Source organism: Heloderma suspectum, chromosome Z (genome assembly GCF_057233095.1).
Source record: "Heloderma suspectum isolate Gila_16-S chromosome Z, 16-S_ref, whole genome shotgun sequence".
NCBI classification, from domain to species: domain Eukaryota; kingdom Metazoa; phylum Chordata; class Lepidosauria; order Squamata; family Helodermatidae; genus Heloderma; species Heloderma suspectum.
Genome location: NC_139476.1, coordinates 16,949,010 through 16,965,850, shown reverse-complemented (window position 1 = coordinate 16,965,850; position 16,841 = coordinate 16,949,010). Strand labels below are relative to the sequence as shown.

Sequence of the window (16,841 nt, the reverse complement as noted above, 5' to 3'; positions counted from 1 at the left end):
GCTATTTAACTGAACAGAAGAGTATGCATATATCTTTATTCAGAGAGCAGTAAGAAAGAATATATATATATATATATATATATATATATATGTATGCATGCACATATATAATTTACATTATATTATGTTATATATTATTAAATAACATAATAACACAGTATAATCTACACTGGATAAGAATGCTGGTATAGGCCTCCCTTTTCCGCCTGTTGCTAGGCGACGAGGCGTGGAAGTTGAAATGGCGCCTCTGTGGCCAAAGGCGGGATAGGCGGAGGGCGGGGTTATTCAAATGAGGCAGTTCGAACCTCACGCCGCGGGGCGGGGCCTGGCGATGGTGTTTACTGCTCCGTGGTCAAGGACCCCCCCTCCACTGGAAGTGCGCAGCGGCCCCTGGGGGCGAGGAAACTACACTACCCAGAAAGCAGAGCGGCAAATCCGCTCAGTCCTTTTCTGTGATTGGCTCGGCGGCAGAGCCCGGGGGCGCTTCCGTTTCTGACGAGGGATACGAGTAGGGAAGGAGAAGAGCATGGGCGCTTTGGCTGAGGCTGCAGGAGGCAGGTAACGGCTTGGATGCAGGTCAAAGTCATGGTGGGAAAAAGACACAGGCCTCTGAACACGCGCAGAGCGCCTCTGCGTGCCTCTGAGCACACACAGAGCGCCTCTGTGTGATTTGGAGCCTCTGAGCATGCACAGAGCACCTCTGTATGCCTCCGAGCACACACAGAGCACCTCCGCGTGATTCGGTGCCACTGAGCACGCGCAGAGCGCCTCTGCGTGCCTCTGAGCACGCACAGAGTGCCTCTGCGTGATTTGGCGCCACTGAGCACACACAGAGCGCCTCTGCGTGCCTCTGAGCACACACAGAGCACCTCTGGGTGATTTGGCACTGCTGAGCATGCACAGAGCTCCTCTGGGTGATCTGGAGCCTCTGAGCACACGCACAGCTCCTCTGGCTGATTTGGAGCCTCTGAGTACACCTCTGAGTATGCACTGAGCGCCTCTGGGTGATTTCGAGCTTCTGAGCACGCACAGGGCGTTTCTGGGTGATTGTTTTGAGGATAAAATGGGGCCGGGGGAGACCCCTGTACACCACTTTGTGCTCCTTGGAGGAAGGGCAGGATAACCCTGCGGAAAGATGACTTCATTTTTCCTCTTCCCTCCCTTTTTCCTTGTGTGTCGTGTCTTTTGACATCGTAAGCCTGTGGGCTGGGCCTGTCTTCTGTAACTAATTGCATAGAAAGTGTTCTAGGAGACTTTTTGGCTGAGGAGAGGGATAAAAAATAAAATAAACAACCCTTTTTAAACATTGTTATTGTGGCTGAAATTATTTTAAATAGTGATTTTTAATATTTATATGCAAACCACAGAGATTTTATTATATTCAGTAGTATATAAGTATTATGAATAATTAAACAAATACATGTAATAATAATATGAAACGATATGAATACTTTTTAGCTTTGGTGTCATCTTCGTTTGTTTTCTCACTATGCATCCCCAGATCTCTCCTCTTGATTCGGCGAGCTGCAGCCTCCATTATTTACCAGCGCGGAATCTGTTCTGTTTTCTCCACGCCGTGGAGACAGACTCTCAACCCCTCCCTGTCACTGGAGCCTTTGCGGGCCTCCCCAGATCTCCCTGGCCTGGCAGCACCCTGGATTAGCCAGCAGGTCCGCACCAAAGCCCGCGGCAATGAGTACCAGCCATCGAATCTCAAGCGGAAGCACAAACATGGCTGGATTAAACGCATCCGCGAGCGCAGCGGGATTGAAGTCATTCTCCGAAGGATGCTGAAAGGGAGGAAGTCTCTGAGCCATTAAAATGGTCGCCATCAGAATGAAAGCTGAAGCGAGAAAAGCGGAAGCTCTACACTCTGAATATCAGCCACTTTTCTTGCTATTTAGGTGGTGAGGAATTCCACTCGACAACCTCAGCCCCAAGTCTTCCATGTCAAATGATATGGGCTGTTTCCTGCCTGGATTGTGGGTCCAGGATCCTTTCTTCTAGGACAACTCATTGGCTGAGCTCTCTTCTAGTGTCAAAATGAATAATTGTGTGTTTTAAAAAATGACAACAGTGAATGTCTGAGATGTCATTATTAAAAATTGCCTACACCGTAACAAGTTCTCTGCTCATTTTATTAAACGGATATTACTTTATTACTTATCAGGATTGACATCCGTCCTTGATCGTATAAGAAAAAATATCCATCGTGTCAAAAGAAATAACCAGCACCATGCATTTAAAACAAACAGAAAAGTGGACATTTTGAGATGTAATGACAAGTCACCTCTGTCATTTCATCACACAGATATAACTGTATTATTTATCATCAAAGTTGGCATCCTGCCTTTCTATTAAAAAAATAATAATACTCAAGGTGGCTTCCGATAAAGATTGATGGTGCAATCCTGTGCATGTTTAGACAGAAAAAAAGTCCAACATCTCCCAGCAGTCCCCAGCCAGCATAGCATAGCTGGTTGGGGACTGCTGGGAGATGTCGGACTTTTTTTTCTGTCTAAACATGCATAGGATTGTGCCTTAAAATGCACCGTTGCTTGTAAAGAAATACAGTAAAAATTATAAATACAACAAAAAGCGACAGAGAGGTGGTGTGCTGTGTTGTGGGTAGAGTCCTGGCCTATGATTAGGGAGACCCGGTTTTGAATCTGTATTTATCAGTCACTGATAATGTTGGGCCAGTCGCTCAGCTTCACAGGGTTGTTCTGAGGATAGAATTGTGGTGGGGGAAAGTGAGAACCGAGAGCTTATTTATTACATTTATATCCTGCCTTGTCTCCCATGGAGGAAATAATAATACTACTAATAATAACATGAATAACCTTTTCTGTGGTGGCCCCCACTCTGTGGAACTCCCTCCCTAGGGAACTCCGCCATGCCCCCTCTTTAATGAGCTTCCGTCGTGCATTAAAAACGTGGTTGTTCAGGCAGGCATTTGGGGTGGGTTAGGGTATTTTAGAAAATGTTTTTACTGTAGAATTTTATTGTTTTAAACTGTTTTATTGTATGTTGTACATCACCCAGAGTGGCTGGGTGACCAGCCAGATGGGTGATTAATAAATTTAATAATAATAATAATGAAGCACCTAACATTTTTTAGGTGGAAAAATGAGTAAAACAACACAGTGGCTGCCTATAGTGTCCCTAAGCCATGCTGGCTGGGAATGATGAGACGCAGCCCCAAACGTGAAGGACGCAAGATAGGGGGAGGTGCTGCCACCGAAAAGGCCCTATCCAGTGTTCCTGCCAACTGAATCTCTCTTGGGATGGGTCATACAGCAGGGCCTCAGAATAGAATTGTAACCTAGGAGCAAATTCATCTGGGAGCCTAGGAGCGGGTTCATATGGGAGGAGGCAGCCTTTCGTGTACCCTGTCGCCCAGACCAGCCCCTTGAACGGAACCCAGAAAGACATTCGTAGCATGCGCATTTGACCCACGCAAGACTTGGTGTAATATGGGCAGAAGGATGGCCGCCGGAAAGCAACCCGGCGGCCACCTCTTGCACCAGCAGCAGTTTGGGAACGCGCTCCCAAGGGCAGCCCTGTGTAGAGTGCCTTGCAGTAGTCTAACCAACCTGTGGGTCGTATGTGCGACCAAAGCATGGATTTTAGGACCCTGTGGCTGTGGATGCAATGATCTGAGCCAGCCTTTCCCCCACCTGGGGCTGCAGGCTGGGGTGATGGGTGTTGCAGTCCAACGCCCCTGGCTCAGAGCCTTTTCTGCTTATTGCTCTGAAGAGGCTCTTAAGGCAGCTGCAGTATCTCCAGATGCCACTGGACTACACGTCCCATCACCCTTGGCCATTGGCTGACGGGAGTTGGAGTCCAACGACACCTTGCGTGCGGCGGGGGAGGACGCGGGCGCTCCCCGCCGGGCAGAGCAGGACCTGAAGGCGCCCGCGCGGCCCCCCGTCTGCGGAGACAGCGCGACAGGAGCGGAGACTACGTTTCCCGTGAGGCCACGCCGGAAGCCCCGCCCGTGCTCATCCGGGTCCTCGCTCCCTCTCGCCTTTCCCCTTCCGCGGCCGCCGCGGAGGAGGAGGAGGCAGGAGGCGGGCGCTGGCGCCGGAGCGGCGGCGGCGCCGGCCAATGGCGCGCCCGCTTCCGCCTCGGGCGGCCCAATGGGCGCCCGCCAGGGCGTGGCCGAGCAGGCGGGGGGGGAAGAGGCGAGGCGGCGGCGGCGCGGGGGGCGAGGAGTTGTCGAGGGGGCGCCTGGCGGGGACGATGGTAGGTGGGCGACGCCCCCTGCGCAGGGGCCCCCTCCGCGGCTCCGGGGGAGGCCTGGAAGGGGGTCTCTCAAAGGGGAGGCCTGGGGGCGTCTCAGCTGGGGGGCTCTTGATTGGGGCTTCGGTCGGGGGGGCTCTGAAATGGGGAGGCCCGGCGGGGGGCTCTTAACTGGGGCGGCGTTGGGGGGCTCAGATGGGGGGAGGTCTGGAGGAAGGCTTTTCGTCGGGGAGTTTTGGGGGGCCTCTCGAATGGGTTAAGTGAGGGGGCCTGGAAGGGGATCTCTTGAATGGGGAGGCCTGGGGGGGGTCTCAGTTCGAGGGGGGGGGTCTTAATTAGGGAGGCTCCGGGGCTTTCGGGGGGGGCTCTAAATTGAGGAGGTCTGAGGAGGGGATTCTCAGTTGAGGGGACTGGGGGGCGTCTCAGCTGGGGAGGCTTTGGGGTCTCTTAAATGGGGAGGCCGGGGGGTATCTCTCAGTTGGGGGGTTCTTAACTTAGGGAGGCTCTGGGAGTTTCAGTTGGGGGGGCTCTTAAAGGGGGCGGCCTGGGGGGTCTCTGAAATGTGTGTCTCAAATGGGGGTGTCTCTCAGTTGCGGAGTGTGTCTGCGGAGGGGTCTCATTTGGGGGAGCTGTTTCTGGGCTGTTTTGGAAGCTGTTGCACAGGACGTTGAGCATGGAGGGTGGAGGCAGCCTGGGGGGCCTCTGAAATGGAGAGTTAGGGAGCTTATGGAGATTGGGGTGTTCAGAGTATGGGGCACGTTAGCCCCCCCTTCAGAGTCGAACTGAAGCCTAGAGCTCAGTTGGAGATGGTCCCGGGCTGGTGGTGGTGGGGTTGTCGTGGAGGGACAGGCTCAGATCGAGGGGAGCGTTGCAGGCAAGTCAGATTTGCTTGTGAACGGGAGAGCTTGGATGGATTTCCTTTGCCTGTCAAGGTTGCTTATGGGATTGTGTGCCTTTCAGCTGAAGAAATGTCCACCTCAGGCTGGAATTACTTATGGGTCGTGGTGGGGCCCATCTGGTATCTGGGGCTACCTGTAGAGTCTTAAGTCCAGGGGAAGAAAAATGGAAACGAGGTGGGGGAACACACAGGGACTAGTTCCTTAGAAAGGCTACTTGCCAGAGGAAGTTATTCCTTAAAAACTTGTTTGGGACCGGCCTTTTTTTTTTTTTTTAAATCTAGGCGGACTTTCTGAAAGGGTTGCCAGTTTACAACAAAAGTAATTTCAGCCGGTTCCACGCAGACTCCGTATGTAAAGCATCGGTGAGTGTCTTTCTTTCCTCCATTTGGTTGTAAACTGGTGGGGATTTGCGCTCGGGGCTGGGCAACGCTATCACCAGAACCCTGGACTTTTGAAAGGATTGAGTTGAGTGAAAACCCTCTTCTGACTAGTATCCTGCTTTTATGTAATTTCTTCCGGAAATGCCTTATATAAGTAGCAGTGCTATTCTGTGCTTGTCAATCTAGGGTTTGTATTACGTTACTAGAATGGCTTGGGTGCCGATCCCAAGCGCATTGTCTTGGGATCGGCACCCAAGTCCAGAAACGGGAAATTAATGTGGCACATCCCACACTGATGTCCGTGCCCCCAAAGGGTTACCTTCCCCAAAGGAGGTGAGGTACATACTTTACGCACAAATTGTGGGTGACAAGTTGGTTCATTAGGGAAAAAAAGCGACCATCCAAAGCCCTTTGTGTAGCACAGTTTGCTCGAAATGTCAGAAAAACAGAAATCCGTGTGTTCATATGTGGTGGTATTGGTTTAGGAGGGAAAAAAATAAGATTGTTTCAAGGAAAATAATACTTGGCTCGACAGTACTACAAGCGAGAAGGATCTTGGAACTGTGGTAGATCACAAGCTGAATATGAGCCAACAAGTGATGTGGCTGCAAAAAAGGCAAATGCCATTTTGGGCTGCATTAATAGAAGCATCACTTCCAAATCCCGGGAAGTACTAGTTCCCCTCTACTCAGCACTGGTTAGGCCTCATCTGGAGTACTGTGTCCAGTTCTGGGCACCACACTTTAAGAAGGATGCAGACAAGGTGGAGAGGGTTCAGAGGAGAGCAACGAAGATGATCAGGGGACTGGAAACAAAGCCCTATGAAGAGAGACTGAAAGAACTGGGCATGTTTCGCCTCGAGAAGAGAAGACTGAGGGGAGATATGATAGCGCTTTTCAAGTACTTGAAAGGTTGTCCCAGAGAGGAAGGCCAGGATCTCTTCCCGCTCATCCCAGAGTGCAGGACACGGAATAATGGGCTCAAGTGACAGGAAGCCAGATTCCGGCTGAACATCAGGAAAAACGTCCTGACTGTAAGAGCAATACGACAATGGAACCAATTACCTGGGGAGGTGGTGGGCTCTCCCACACTGGAGGCATTCAAGACGAGGCTGGAAAGTCACCTGTCAGGGATGCTTGACTGGGATTCCTGCACTGAGCAAGGGGTTGGACTCGATGGTCTTACAGGTCCCTTCCAACCCTACTATTCTATGATTCTATAGGGGTGCTTTGACTTGGATACCTGCACTGAGGAGGGGGTTGGACTCGATGGTCTTCTAAGAACCATGTTAGAGAAAATGTTAGGATATTCTATTCTAGGGGTGGGGAATGTGGTTGGACTACAACTCCCATCAGCCATCACCATTGGCTATACTGGCTAGAACTGTTGGCACTTGGAGTCTCACCAGCAGACCAGTCTCTTCTATTCTACATTTTATTTGTTTAGCCTCTTATGGTTTCTGCTAGTGTACGGTGAAGAATTAATTCTTGAAAAGCATCGAGGATTTGTTTAACGTAGCGGGAATTTTGTCTGCCAAGAAATGGCTCCAAAGGTGTTAGACACTGCTTCTGAGGCTAAATGAACACATTATGTTCATATTAAAGGGAAACTGCAAATGTTTGTAAAACCTGAATCTGTATCAACTTAATATTTTAATAAATGTTTTAAGGGAAGAAAATCCAAAAGCCACAGTAAGGTAATACTCTATTAATAAAAATATGGTAAAGTGTATTTCACACTCGCCTTCCTCAACCTGGTGCCTTCCAGATGTATAGTACATTTCCAGCCAGTATCCAACACATCTTATAGACTTTGGATTTGCACTCTGTCTGTGCTCTGGAACTAGTTTCTAAGAAACCACATTCCAAACTGAGTTTCAGTGAGATCACTGGAAACAATGGTGAGCCCAACCAGAAGTCCCCAGGGAAAGAATTTTCCAGGAGGTTGGAGGTGGGGTCAGCAGAAGGGTGCATAAAAGAGGAAAATCCCACTTGCTGAGTTCTAGCAATCTGAGCTTTCAACCTGTCTGGAATTTCCCTCACCAGATGAAGTGGGCAAGAACACATTTGAGTGGAAAGGTGTGGTAAAATATTTTAAGTAAATAAACCAAATGTCATTGCTAACCTGTCTTCACAAATGGTACTGTGGTTTTTGGATACCTCTTATTCGTCCCTGAGAGCCCAAATCCCTGGAAGACTCTCTCATTTTAAACTGTATGCTCCCTGCAGGCAGAGACGTGTGTATTTTTGGGCCCATTTGACTCTGTAAGGTTACATGGACTGTTGGCAATGTAACAACAGTAACAGCAAGAATTGCGATTTACGAATGCATCATGGATAATTAACGAGATGTGGTTGAACCAAGAAATCGCTCTCAAATTTCATGGGTTGTTTAAATTTACAGAACAGAAGACCATCGGTTTATCTCCCTACGCGGGAATACCCATCAGAACAAAGTAAGTCTCTTTTGCGTTACTGTGATTGCGTGACTGACTGACATTTGGCCTAAACTCTAATTGAAACATCTTCCATCGGAGAGCTGAATTCATCCACGTATCTTGAACAAACAGTCATTCTGGGTAAACAGTTGCTTGATAATACGATCATCAGAATAAGCTAGCACAAACTAAACCATATAAATGGAGAATAGGAACGTATCTTCCTCCCGTTATCCTAAATCATTTTCAAGGCCAAGTGGGAATTGTTATTCGTCACCCATCTAGCACTTGGAGACAGACCAGCAGTGTGCCTGGAAGTTTTATTTTATAGAATTGATGATTAAAAAGATTTTTATACCGCCTTCCCTCTTATGATGCCAGGACAGTGTACAAAATATAATTTTAAAACTCCCTAATACGATAGAAAAGAAAAATGACAACATCAGTGACGGCAATTGAAAGCCAGAAAAAAACATAAAATAGACAGCTCACATCAGCCAACTTAAGCAGTTTCAACCGCACCCCGGTCATGGAATGAGCTTCCCAGAGAGGCTTGCCTGGGGCCTACACTGAGTTGGAAAAAGTGCCAAAAAGGGCAACTAAACTGATCAAGCGGCTGGAGCAACTCCCCTATGAGGGAAGGTTACAACAGCTGGGATTGTTTTGCTTGGAGAAAAGGAGGGTCAGGGGAGACATGATAGAGGTCTACAGAATTATGCCTGGTGTGAAGAATGTGGAGAGGGAGGCATTTTTCTCCCTATCTCAAAATGCTAGAACCCGGGGTCATCCCATGAAGCTGATGGGTGGAAGATTCAGGACAGATCAAAAGTAGCACTTCGTCGCACAGTGCAGAGTCAAACTCTGGAATTCGCTACTGCAAGATGCAGTGGTGGCCACCAGTTTGGATGGCTTTAAAAGGGGGTTAGATGATGACTCTTAGTCCTGATGGCTCCAGTATCAGGCAGTATGCCTACATACACCAGTTGCTGGGGAACATGGGCGGGAGGGTGCTGTTGCACTCATGTCCTGCTTGTGAGTGTCCCATGGGCAGCTGGTTGGCCACTGTGTGAACAGAATGCTGGGCTACATGGGCCCTTGGTCTGATCCACCAAGGGTCTTCTTAGGCTCGTACGTTACATCGTGCGCTTTTGCCAGGCATTTTAGTCTTTCAGTTTCTTCAGTTTTAAATCTGTTACTGTGTTTTTTTGGTGCCCGGTGAAGACCTTAGTTTCCCAGGCATTTTAGTCTTTCAGCGACTTTGATTTTAAATCTGTTCCTGCGTTTTAAAATCTTTGCCATGCTGTTAGGTTTTACATTTGGATTTTGTTTTGTTTTTTATACTTTAGGTTTCAACTTCAATCATCTATTTTATCGTGTTGTGTTTTCTGGTTTTAATTGTTCTGAACTCCCCAGAGAGCTTTTCCGGTATAGAAACGGAAATAAATAAATAAATGGAAATGCCTGTGGAAACAAATAGGTTTCGGCCTGGTGCTAAAAAGGATATAATGTCGATGCCAGCGTCCTGGGATTGGGGCACCACCACCGAGAAGGCTCTCTTCCTTGTCATGGCATTAATGTCCCACTTGGACAAGCGCCTCCCCTAAAGATCTTGGCACAGAATGTGGCTGCCCGTATAATGGTCCTACAGAGCTGGTGAGGATGGTGCTCTGGACACCTCCTCTGGTTCTATATTGATGAGAGCGTCACATTTGGAGTGACTTGATCTTGCAGTGCCTAGCAAGCCTGTCGCAACAGGCCTCAGAGGGTTCCGTTATCTCCCCACCTAGGCTCTGCCGTCACCTCTTCACCACCCAGAAAAGCTCTGCTGGCCCATGTCTACCCAGCAGCAGCCCCAAGCGGAGCTGGAAAAACTCCTGCCTGAACCCCTGGAGATCTGTGGCTGCCAGGCAGTGCTGACATTACTGGGCGAGATGGACCCAGGGTCTGTCTCCGCCGTATAAAGCGACTTCCTGCGTGCGTGTTACTCGAGGATGTAATGTTGGCAGAGACGTATGAGCACTTTGCCACAAAGAGGGTGCGATAATGCAGTCTCACTTGTGTTCAAATATATTATCAAGAATAATCGTAATAATTTCTTAGATGCTTTTCTGGGGGGGAAAAAGACTCAAGGCAACTTAGAATAAAATTAAAACATATCACATTTTCAGCAGCTAGAACGCTTGTCTTTCTTACTACATTTATATCCCGCTGTGTTTTCCTCTTGCAAAGATCCCAAGGGGGCTTACACTCCCCCTGCACTTTATCCTCACAGCGATCCTGCGAGGTAGGTGGGCCCAAAGTCCCCCAGTGAGCTTCAGGGTCTGAGTGGGGACCAGAGTGGTACCGGGTTGGCTCTTCTAGGTCACCTGACACCACCCTTCTTGGAGGATTCTGGGCTGTGGCATTAGCATCCCCGGGGGGGGGGGGGGGGATTTTGTGTGCATGTGTTATCAGCAAGAACTACAGTGCATGTGACCACTGTTAATGATGTGGTTGTCCGTTTCTGCGTTGAATTTCTGTTTTGGGGGTCCCCCCCTTAATGGTGTTTCTGCACCGAATTTCCTTCTGACCCCACTGTTGACAATTCTCCCATCCACTCCCCAGTATGTACAGTATATAAACCTGACGCTATCGATAATACCTCCATGCATCTGATGAAGTGAGCTATAGTCCACGAAAGCTGGTGCTAGAATAAAATCGTTCATCTTTTGGGTGGCCCTTTCTTGTTTTTGCTTCCGTAGACTAACATGGCCACTTCTCTAGGAAGTGGTGGTGGTGGTTGTATGGGGTTGATTTTTTGCCATGATGGCTAAATAAAGCCTCCATGTTCAGTTGCAGTCTACCTCTGCTGATGACAAATAACCAGGAGGTGTGGGAAATTCTTCCTTTCTGCCCTTGCTTGTGGGCTTCCCGTTTGGGACATCTGGTTGGCTACTGTAAGAAGATAGATGTTGGACTAGACGGACCATTGAACTGATCTAACACTGATTCTTATTGCTTAGGAATTTTAATATATTAAGCAGTACAGAGAATATTGTAAATCAATAAATATTGTAAGAACATAAGAACATCAGAAGAGCCCTGCTGGATCAGACCAAGGGTCCGCCTAGTCCAGTATCCTGTTCACACAGTGGCCAACCAGCTGTCGACCAGGAACCCACAAGCAAGACATGAGTGCAACAGCACCCTCCTGCCCATGTTCCCCAGCAACTGGTGTACATAGGCTCACTGCCTGTGGTACTGAAGGTAGCACAGAGCCATCAAGGCCAGTGACAGCCTGTTCCTCCAGGAATTTGTCCAACTCCCTTTTAAAGCGATCCAAACTGGTGGCCATCACTGCGTCCTGTGCTAGGGAGACCATAGCTTAACTCTGTGCTGTGTGAAGAAGTCCTAGTATTTTGAGCGAGGGAGAAAGCGGTCTCCCTCTCCATGTTTTCCACCCCATGCATAATTCTGCAGACCTCTCTCATGTCTCCCTGACCCTCTTTTTTTCCAGGCTAAACAGTCCCAGCTGTTGTAGCGATCCCTTGTAGGGGAGATGCGCCAGCCCCTTGATCACTTCAGTCACCCTTTTCTGAACTTTTTCCAGCTCTATCTTTTTTCAGGGGTGGTGACTGGAACTGGACGCAGTATTCCAAGTGTGCCTGCACCATAGATTTCCATAGGGGCAGTATGATATGGGCAGTTTGATTCTCAATTCCTTTTGTAATTATGCCTAACATGTAATGCCCTTGTAATGTGCCTACTTTGTAACTGGTGTGCCTCCATAGTTTACAGCATAACCTCCCACTCATGGTAAGGAAATATTTCCCACCATGCCCATCTTTCCCTGGATTTTTATTTGGGCGGGGAAGAAGGTCGTGCCATACTAGTCGCTGGATGATACAGGCATGGCTAAATGCCGACAGCAGGTGAGGAATTTCCCCCTGCCAGGCAAAGCTGGCATGGAGAGGATAGAGCTCTGTGGTTTGCAGTGAATGATGGGAAATCTGGAGAACTTGGCCTGATCCAGCACACCTCCAATTCATTTTTGCTCAACTGTTCTCCTAAGGTTTCTGTTCTCTCTCTCTCTCTTTCTCCCCGCAGTCATCGTAACAGAAAAGACAAACATACTCTTGCGTTACCTACATCAGCAGTGGGACAAAAAGGTACGGCCTTGATGAAAACTGTGCTCCAAGACCAGCCTGTCTGGATATTTTTAAAATGGGGTTTATCAAGGTGTGCACGTGGGTGGGATGTTTCACAGTTGCCCCTTTCCTACGCATGGCTTGGGGGAGAGATAGTTGAATGGTCTTTTCTTGATTTCTCATTGTGTTCGCATGCAGCACGAAGCCATTCGTTTTGGCGTCTCCAAGGTGGTGCCCATGGATATCAACATACCCATAGATCTCTCTCTCTGCACCTGCCTGTCTCCCTACTTCCTTTCATCTTTATTATATTCCTTCAGATTTTTTTTACATCCCAAACGATTTTGAAGACCAGGAAGCTGGCATGCTGCAAAGCGAATTCCTGCCCCTCCAGCTTGGCCCCCATCTCTTCTTTGGACCTAGATTTTTAGGGAAGTTATTTTTATTTTAGGGCGCAATCCCATGGCTGCAAGACAGCGGCTGGATGGCCATAGGATTATTGGGTTCCCAGAAAGCTGCCTCCCCTACCCCTGCTGCCTCCTGTGTGGTGTGGATCGTGGCGTGGATCCGTGCTCGTAAGAGCAGGGTGGAGTGGGAAGAAAGGGGGTGTTCCTGGGTGTAGGGACTATGCATCATCCATCTGCCCCCCCCCCCCAATGCTGTGAAGCACTGTGGCTAGACAGCCGAAATCGGGTTCGGAGCCAGCCACCTATCCCCATAGGATTGCTCCCTCCGTCTCTTACCTATTTGCCTTCTGGGAAACGAGTGTTTGGGACTGGCCACGCCCTGCACAGCAGCCATTCTGTGAGAGCGCCCAGGACACACTCAAAATTTCAGATGTGCTCACTGACCCAAAAAGGTCAGGGACCCCTGCTGTTGGTTAATGTTCACCGTGGTTTGTTGCTTTAGCCATGAATTGTCTTGCAGACAAGCAAACAAACTCTGGCTTGTTTTCTCTATTTCTGGTTTGTTTCTTCCCTGCCCATTTTGCTGGCTTTCAGAGCAGTTCTGTTTTCAGGCTGCTCCTGCCAGGCTCTCTTTAGGGAAGACAGTAACACGGACATGCCATGGTTCTGGGTTCAGGCATCATGACAAGTCGTGGTTTCAAGAAGTCAGACGTGGCAAGCTGACCACAGACCGTGGCTTCCGTTGATGGTCTGTCTCTGCCTACCAAGCTATGGTATCTTTGTTGGGACCACTTGTGACCTGGCAACAAGCTGGATTTTGACAAACCGCACCCGGGCTTAGGGTTTCGTGTGAACCAGGCCATGGTGTTGGAAGTCTAGAAGGAAAATCAAACATACCGCTTCTGTCTGTGCTTTTGAGGAGGTCCCAGCTTTCAAAGCCTGAAGGCAAAATGCAGAGAAATTCATTTCCAAGTGAATCTCATTTTTGCAGCTGGTACAGGGTGCTTTAGCTTTGGTTGTTGAGCGGGGTGACATATTGGCAGCATATGGTACCTGTGCTTGGCGGGACTGCATTGCCTGCCTCTTCCAGCTTTCCCTGGCCTGGTGCCTTTCACCTGGTGGCTGGGGGATTCTGGGAGTTGCAGTCCAACCCACCTGGAGAACACCAGGTTGGGGAAAACCTGGCCTAATTGCTACCAGCCCAGATTGAAGACTTTGGTGCTAAAGTCCTAAACCAGGGATAGGGAGAAAGTAGAGCTCCAGAAGTTTTGGACTTCCAACTGCCAGCATTCCTGACTGGGGGGGCTTCTGGGCACTGAAGTCCAAAACACGTGGAGATGTACCTTCTGCCCATCCTTGCCCTAAACAACTTGGGACCTGTTTTTTGTGTTTGTTTTTAATGATACGTGTGCACCGCATTGTAACCTGTAGATGTCAGCCATCTATAGATATTCGCAGATAAATTAATAATAAATATCCCCCACCCACCCTTTTTCTCCCTCTCTCTTCCCCGTCAGAATGCAGCAAAGAAAAGAGACCCGGAACAAGTGGATATTGAAGGCGAAAACTCCGCCCCACCCCGCAAAATCGCCCGGACAGACAGCCAAGATATGAACGAGGACACTTAAAACTCTTGCTTGTCTTCTGTGTTAAAATTTACAGGCGCTTCCTCTGTGGGGTTTTTTTTTGGGGGGGGGGGGTGTCTTTCAGCGTGTACGCACACACCCAGAAATGTCCACCACCAGCCACTTGACTTCCCCGTCTTTCTCCCCCCACCCCTTTTCACTGTGCAGCCCACACCACTTTTGACTTCGTAGGAGCCGATGTATTTATTTTGTTTGTGTGCGTGGGGCTGGGCTGGGGGGCGGGGAGGACTCTTCCATTTTTTTAATTATTATTTATGCTTTTGCACGCTCTCTCTCTTTCTGCTGGAACAAGTCTGGAAGAAAAAAAATGATGTTTCAACTGTGATCAATGAATGCCTTTTTTAAAAAAATGAACCCCCCGCCCCACCATGTTCGTGGCTGCCCTTTTCCCCCATGTTGTACTAACTTGAACTGTTCTCCGATGGGGGAGCCCTGCTCATGTTGACTGCATGCCCCCCCATTTCTTACTTTCCCCCCTTTTTTTGTGGTATCAGCCACCCCATCTATACAATTACTGGTTAAGGGCAAGTTGTATCTTCCTGCATACCTCCTACTAAACGAGTAATTTGAGGGCGGGGGGGGAATATTGCTCCTCCCAGATGTGTTCCTAGCCATACACCATTTTCTGAAAAAGAAAAGACAAAATTAATTGCTATGAAGCCCCTTGATTTGGTCGTCCCTCTTGGAGATATTATCCCCTTTTCTGATGAGCATTCTGTTATCGTCTTACCTACTTTGGCCCTCCTCTCTCTCTCTCTCTCTCTCTCTCCCCCCCCCGCCCCTCCCTGGGGAGTCTGTTAGCACATCAGCCATAGATTGCAAGTGAAAATCACATCTCAGCTTGCCCTCTGCATCTCTCTTTCTCTTGCACCTCTTTGAATGGACCAGTCCTGTGCAACTTCTCGAGTAGAATAAAGAAGGATATTTCTCACCACCTCTGCTGAGTATTTGGTCTGAAAATCTGTGCAGGGTTCCCTTTGGGGCAGGTGGGGGGAGTTTAATTTGACGACTCCTTAAGATCTTAAACCTGTAAGTGGAATTTAAGGTAACAAGAGCTTCCTCGTTCAAGGCCAGGGGTGCAGAACGTTTTTAAGGTGGGGGGCCAGATTGCTCTCCACCAGGGTTGCCAGGTTACGCCAGTGGCTGGAGGCTGCACCTGCTGACCGTCACCTGCTTTCTTCTCTCGCCGTGCTGAGAGAGGCACGAAGGGACTTAGCTGGTGCCAGGAGGAGGAGTGTGCCTCCTGGTGCCAGGTGTGCAGTCACTGCTGATCAGAGGGATGCCCTCTGGGGGAGATTCCTCCCAGCAAAAGGATCAGACGACAGGGGGGTTCTGTGGATCTGATTAGGGAGTGTGGTCTCAGTAAATTAAAAGTAACCTAATTCTAGGTTGGCCGTGGTGGCTTAGTCATTTAAGACGCTGAACTGCTGACCGGAAGGTCGGCAGGACAGCGGTTCGAGACCCGAGTGCCGCGTGACGGAGTGAGCTCCCGTCTTCAGTCCCAGCTCCTGCCAACCTAGCAGTTCGAGAGCAAGAAATCGCAAGTAGATAAATAGGCACCGCCTCGGCGGGAAAGGTGACAGCGTTCCACGCACCTCGGTGTTCAGTCACGCCGGCCACATGACCACGGAAGCGTCTTCGGACAGCGCTGGCTCTTCGGCTTAGAAACGGGGATGAGCACCGCACCCTAGAGTCGGACAATTCTAGGTTAGGCTACTCTGACCTGCAGAATAGTGGTTCTTCCAGTGTCATCTGATCCTTTCCATGCGAAGCCAGGTACTCGACCGCTGAGCTGTGGTTCCATCAGAATTCAGGTCCAGCTAACCCGGGATCCTCTCTACCTGGAGGCACCCTCCATGAGCTCACAACAGAAGAGACCTGTTGGATCAGGCCAGGGGCCCATCCAGTCCATCATTCTGTTCACACAGTGGCCAACTAGTGGCCCAGCTCTCAAGCAGAACAGGGTGTTCCTGGCCTTTGCTACTCAGGGACACCGGGGCACAAACTCCTGTCTTCTTGTGTGCCAAAGAAGGGGATTCTGCCACCAAGTTAAGTCAGCTGCAGAAAGAGGAGAACAGCATTGAGGGACGACGGTGGCTCATTGCTGGAGCTGCGGGTGCTGACGATACATCATGCAAGAGAAGCTGCTGCTGTTCATGCAATATGGCGAGGCAGCTCTTAGATTCGAGGGGCCTAAAAGCCCCTGGAGAGCCTCATGGTGGGGAGGCTTCTTGGCCATTTCCTACCAGCAGCTGATGGAACCTCCCTGTTCCTAGACAGGCTACCTGCATCAGTTGCTGGAAGGCGAACAGCAGAGGGGTGTGACCACTCCTTGGAGGTGTCTGGCTTGGGCTGCTGTGGGAAGGAGGTTGCTGAGCTGGGGCTTTATTTATTTATTTATTTATTTCTATACCGCCCAATAGCCGAAGCTCTCTGGGCGGTTCACAAAAACTAAAACCAAACAACACACACTTGTTGTTTCCTGGCATGATCACGCAAAGGCTCTTCCGCCCCAAGTGTTGGCTCAGGATTTAAAGCGTTCTGTTGATGGACGGCCTTCATCATCTGTGCGCGAGCACAGTAACCTGGTGTTATTATCTGCATAGCACAGATGTCGGGGAGGGAACTGTGGCTAGGTGGGAATGCAGCCAAGGCCTACCCAGACCCAGTCTTACTCCGGCTTTCCCCAGCCTGGTACCC

The 16,841-nt window shown here is 49.4% G+C and overlaps 2 protein-coding genes across 2 annotated transcripts; both read left to right on the top strand.

The window, feature by feature from the left end:
- Positions 1–499: 499 nt before the first annotated feature.
- On the top strand, positions 500–2,123 carry MRPL34 (mitochondrial ribosomal protein L34). Its single transcript, XM_084825779.1, has 2 exons — positions 500–558; positions 1,502–2,123. The coding sequence occupies exons 1-2, from the start codon at positions 527–529 to the stop codon at positions 1,818–1,820; spliced, it is 351 nt and encodes a 116-aa protein (XP_084681905.1). The 5' UTR covers positions 500–526; the 3' UTR covers positions 1,821–2,123.
- Positions 2,124–4,048: 1,925 nt separating this feature from the next.
- DDA1 (DET1 and DDB1 associated 1) lies at positions 4,049–15,097 on the top strand. Its single transcript, XM_084826087.1, has 5 exons — positions 4,049–4,248; positions 5,426–5,506; positions 7,928–7,979; positions 12,048–12,109; positions 14,013–15,097. The coding sequence occupies exons 1-5, from the start codon at positions 4,111–4,113 to the stop codon at positions 14,121–14,123; spliced, it is 444 nt and encodes a 147-aa protein (XP_084682213.1). The 5' UTR covers positions 4,049–4,110; the 3' UTR covers positions 14,124–15,097.
- Positions 15,098–16,841: the final 1,744 nt, after the last annotated feature.

Coding starts and splice junctions, on each gene's coding strand:
- MRPL34 (XM_084825779.1), top strand. CDS start 527: ATGGGCGCTTTGGCTGAGGCTGCAGGAGGCAG. Junction 559..1,501: donor GCTGAGGCTGCAGGAGGCAG/GTAACGGCTTGG, acceptor ATGCATCCCCAG/ATCTCTCCTCTTGATTCGGC.
- DDA1 (XM_084826087.1), top strand. CDS start 4,111: ATGGCGCGCCCGCTTCCGCCTCGGGCGGCCCAATGGGCGCCCGCCAGG. Junction 5,507..7,927: donor ACTCCGTATGTAAAGCATCG/GTGAGTGTCTTT, acceptor TTAAATTTACAG/AACAGAAGACCATCGGTTTA. Junction 7,980..12,047: donor GGAATACCCATCAGAACAAA/GTAAGTCTCTTT, acceptor TTCTCCCCGCAG/TCATCGTAACAGAAAAGACA.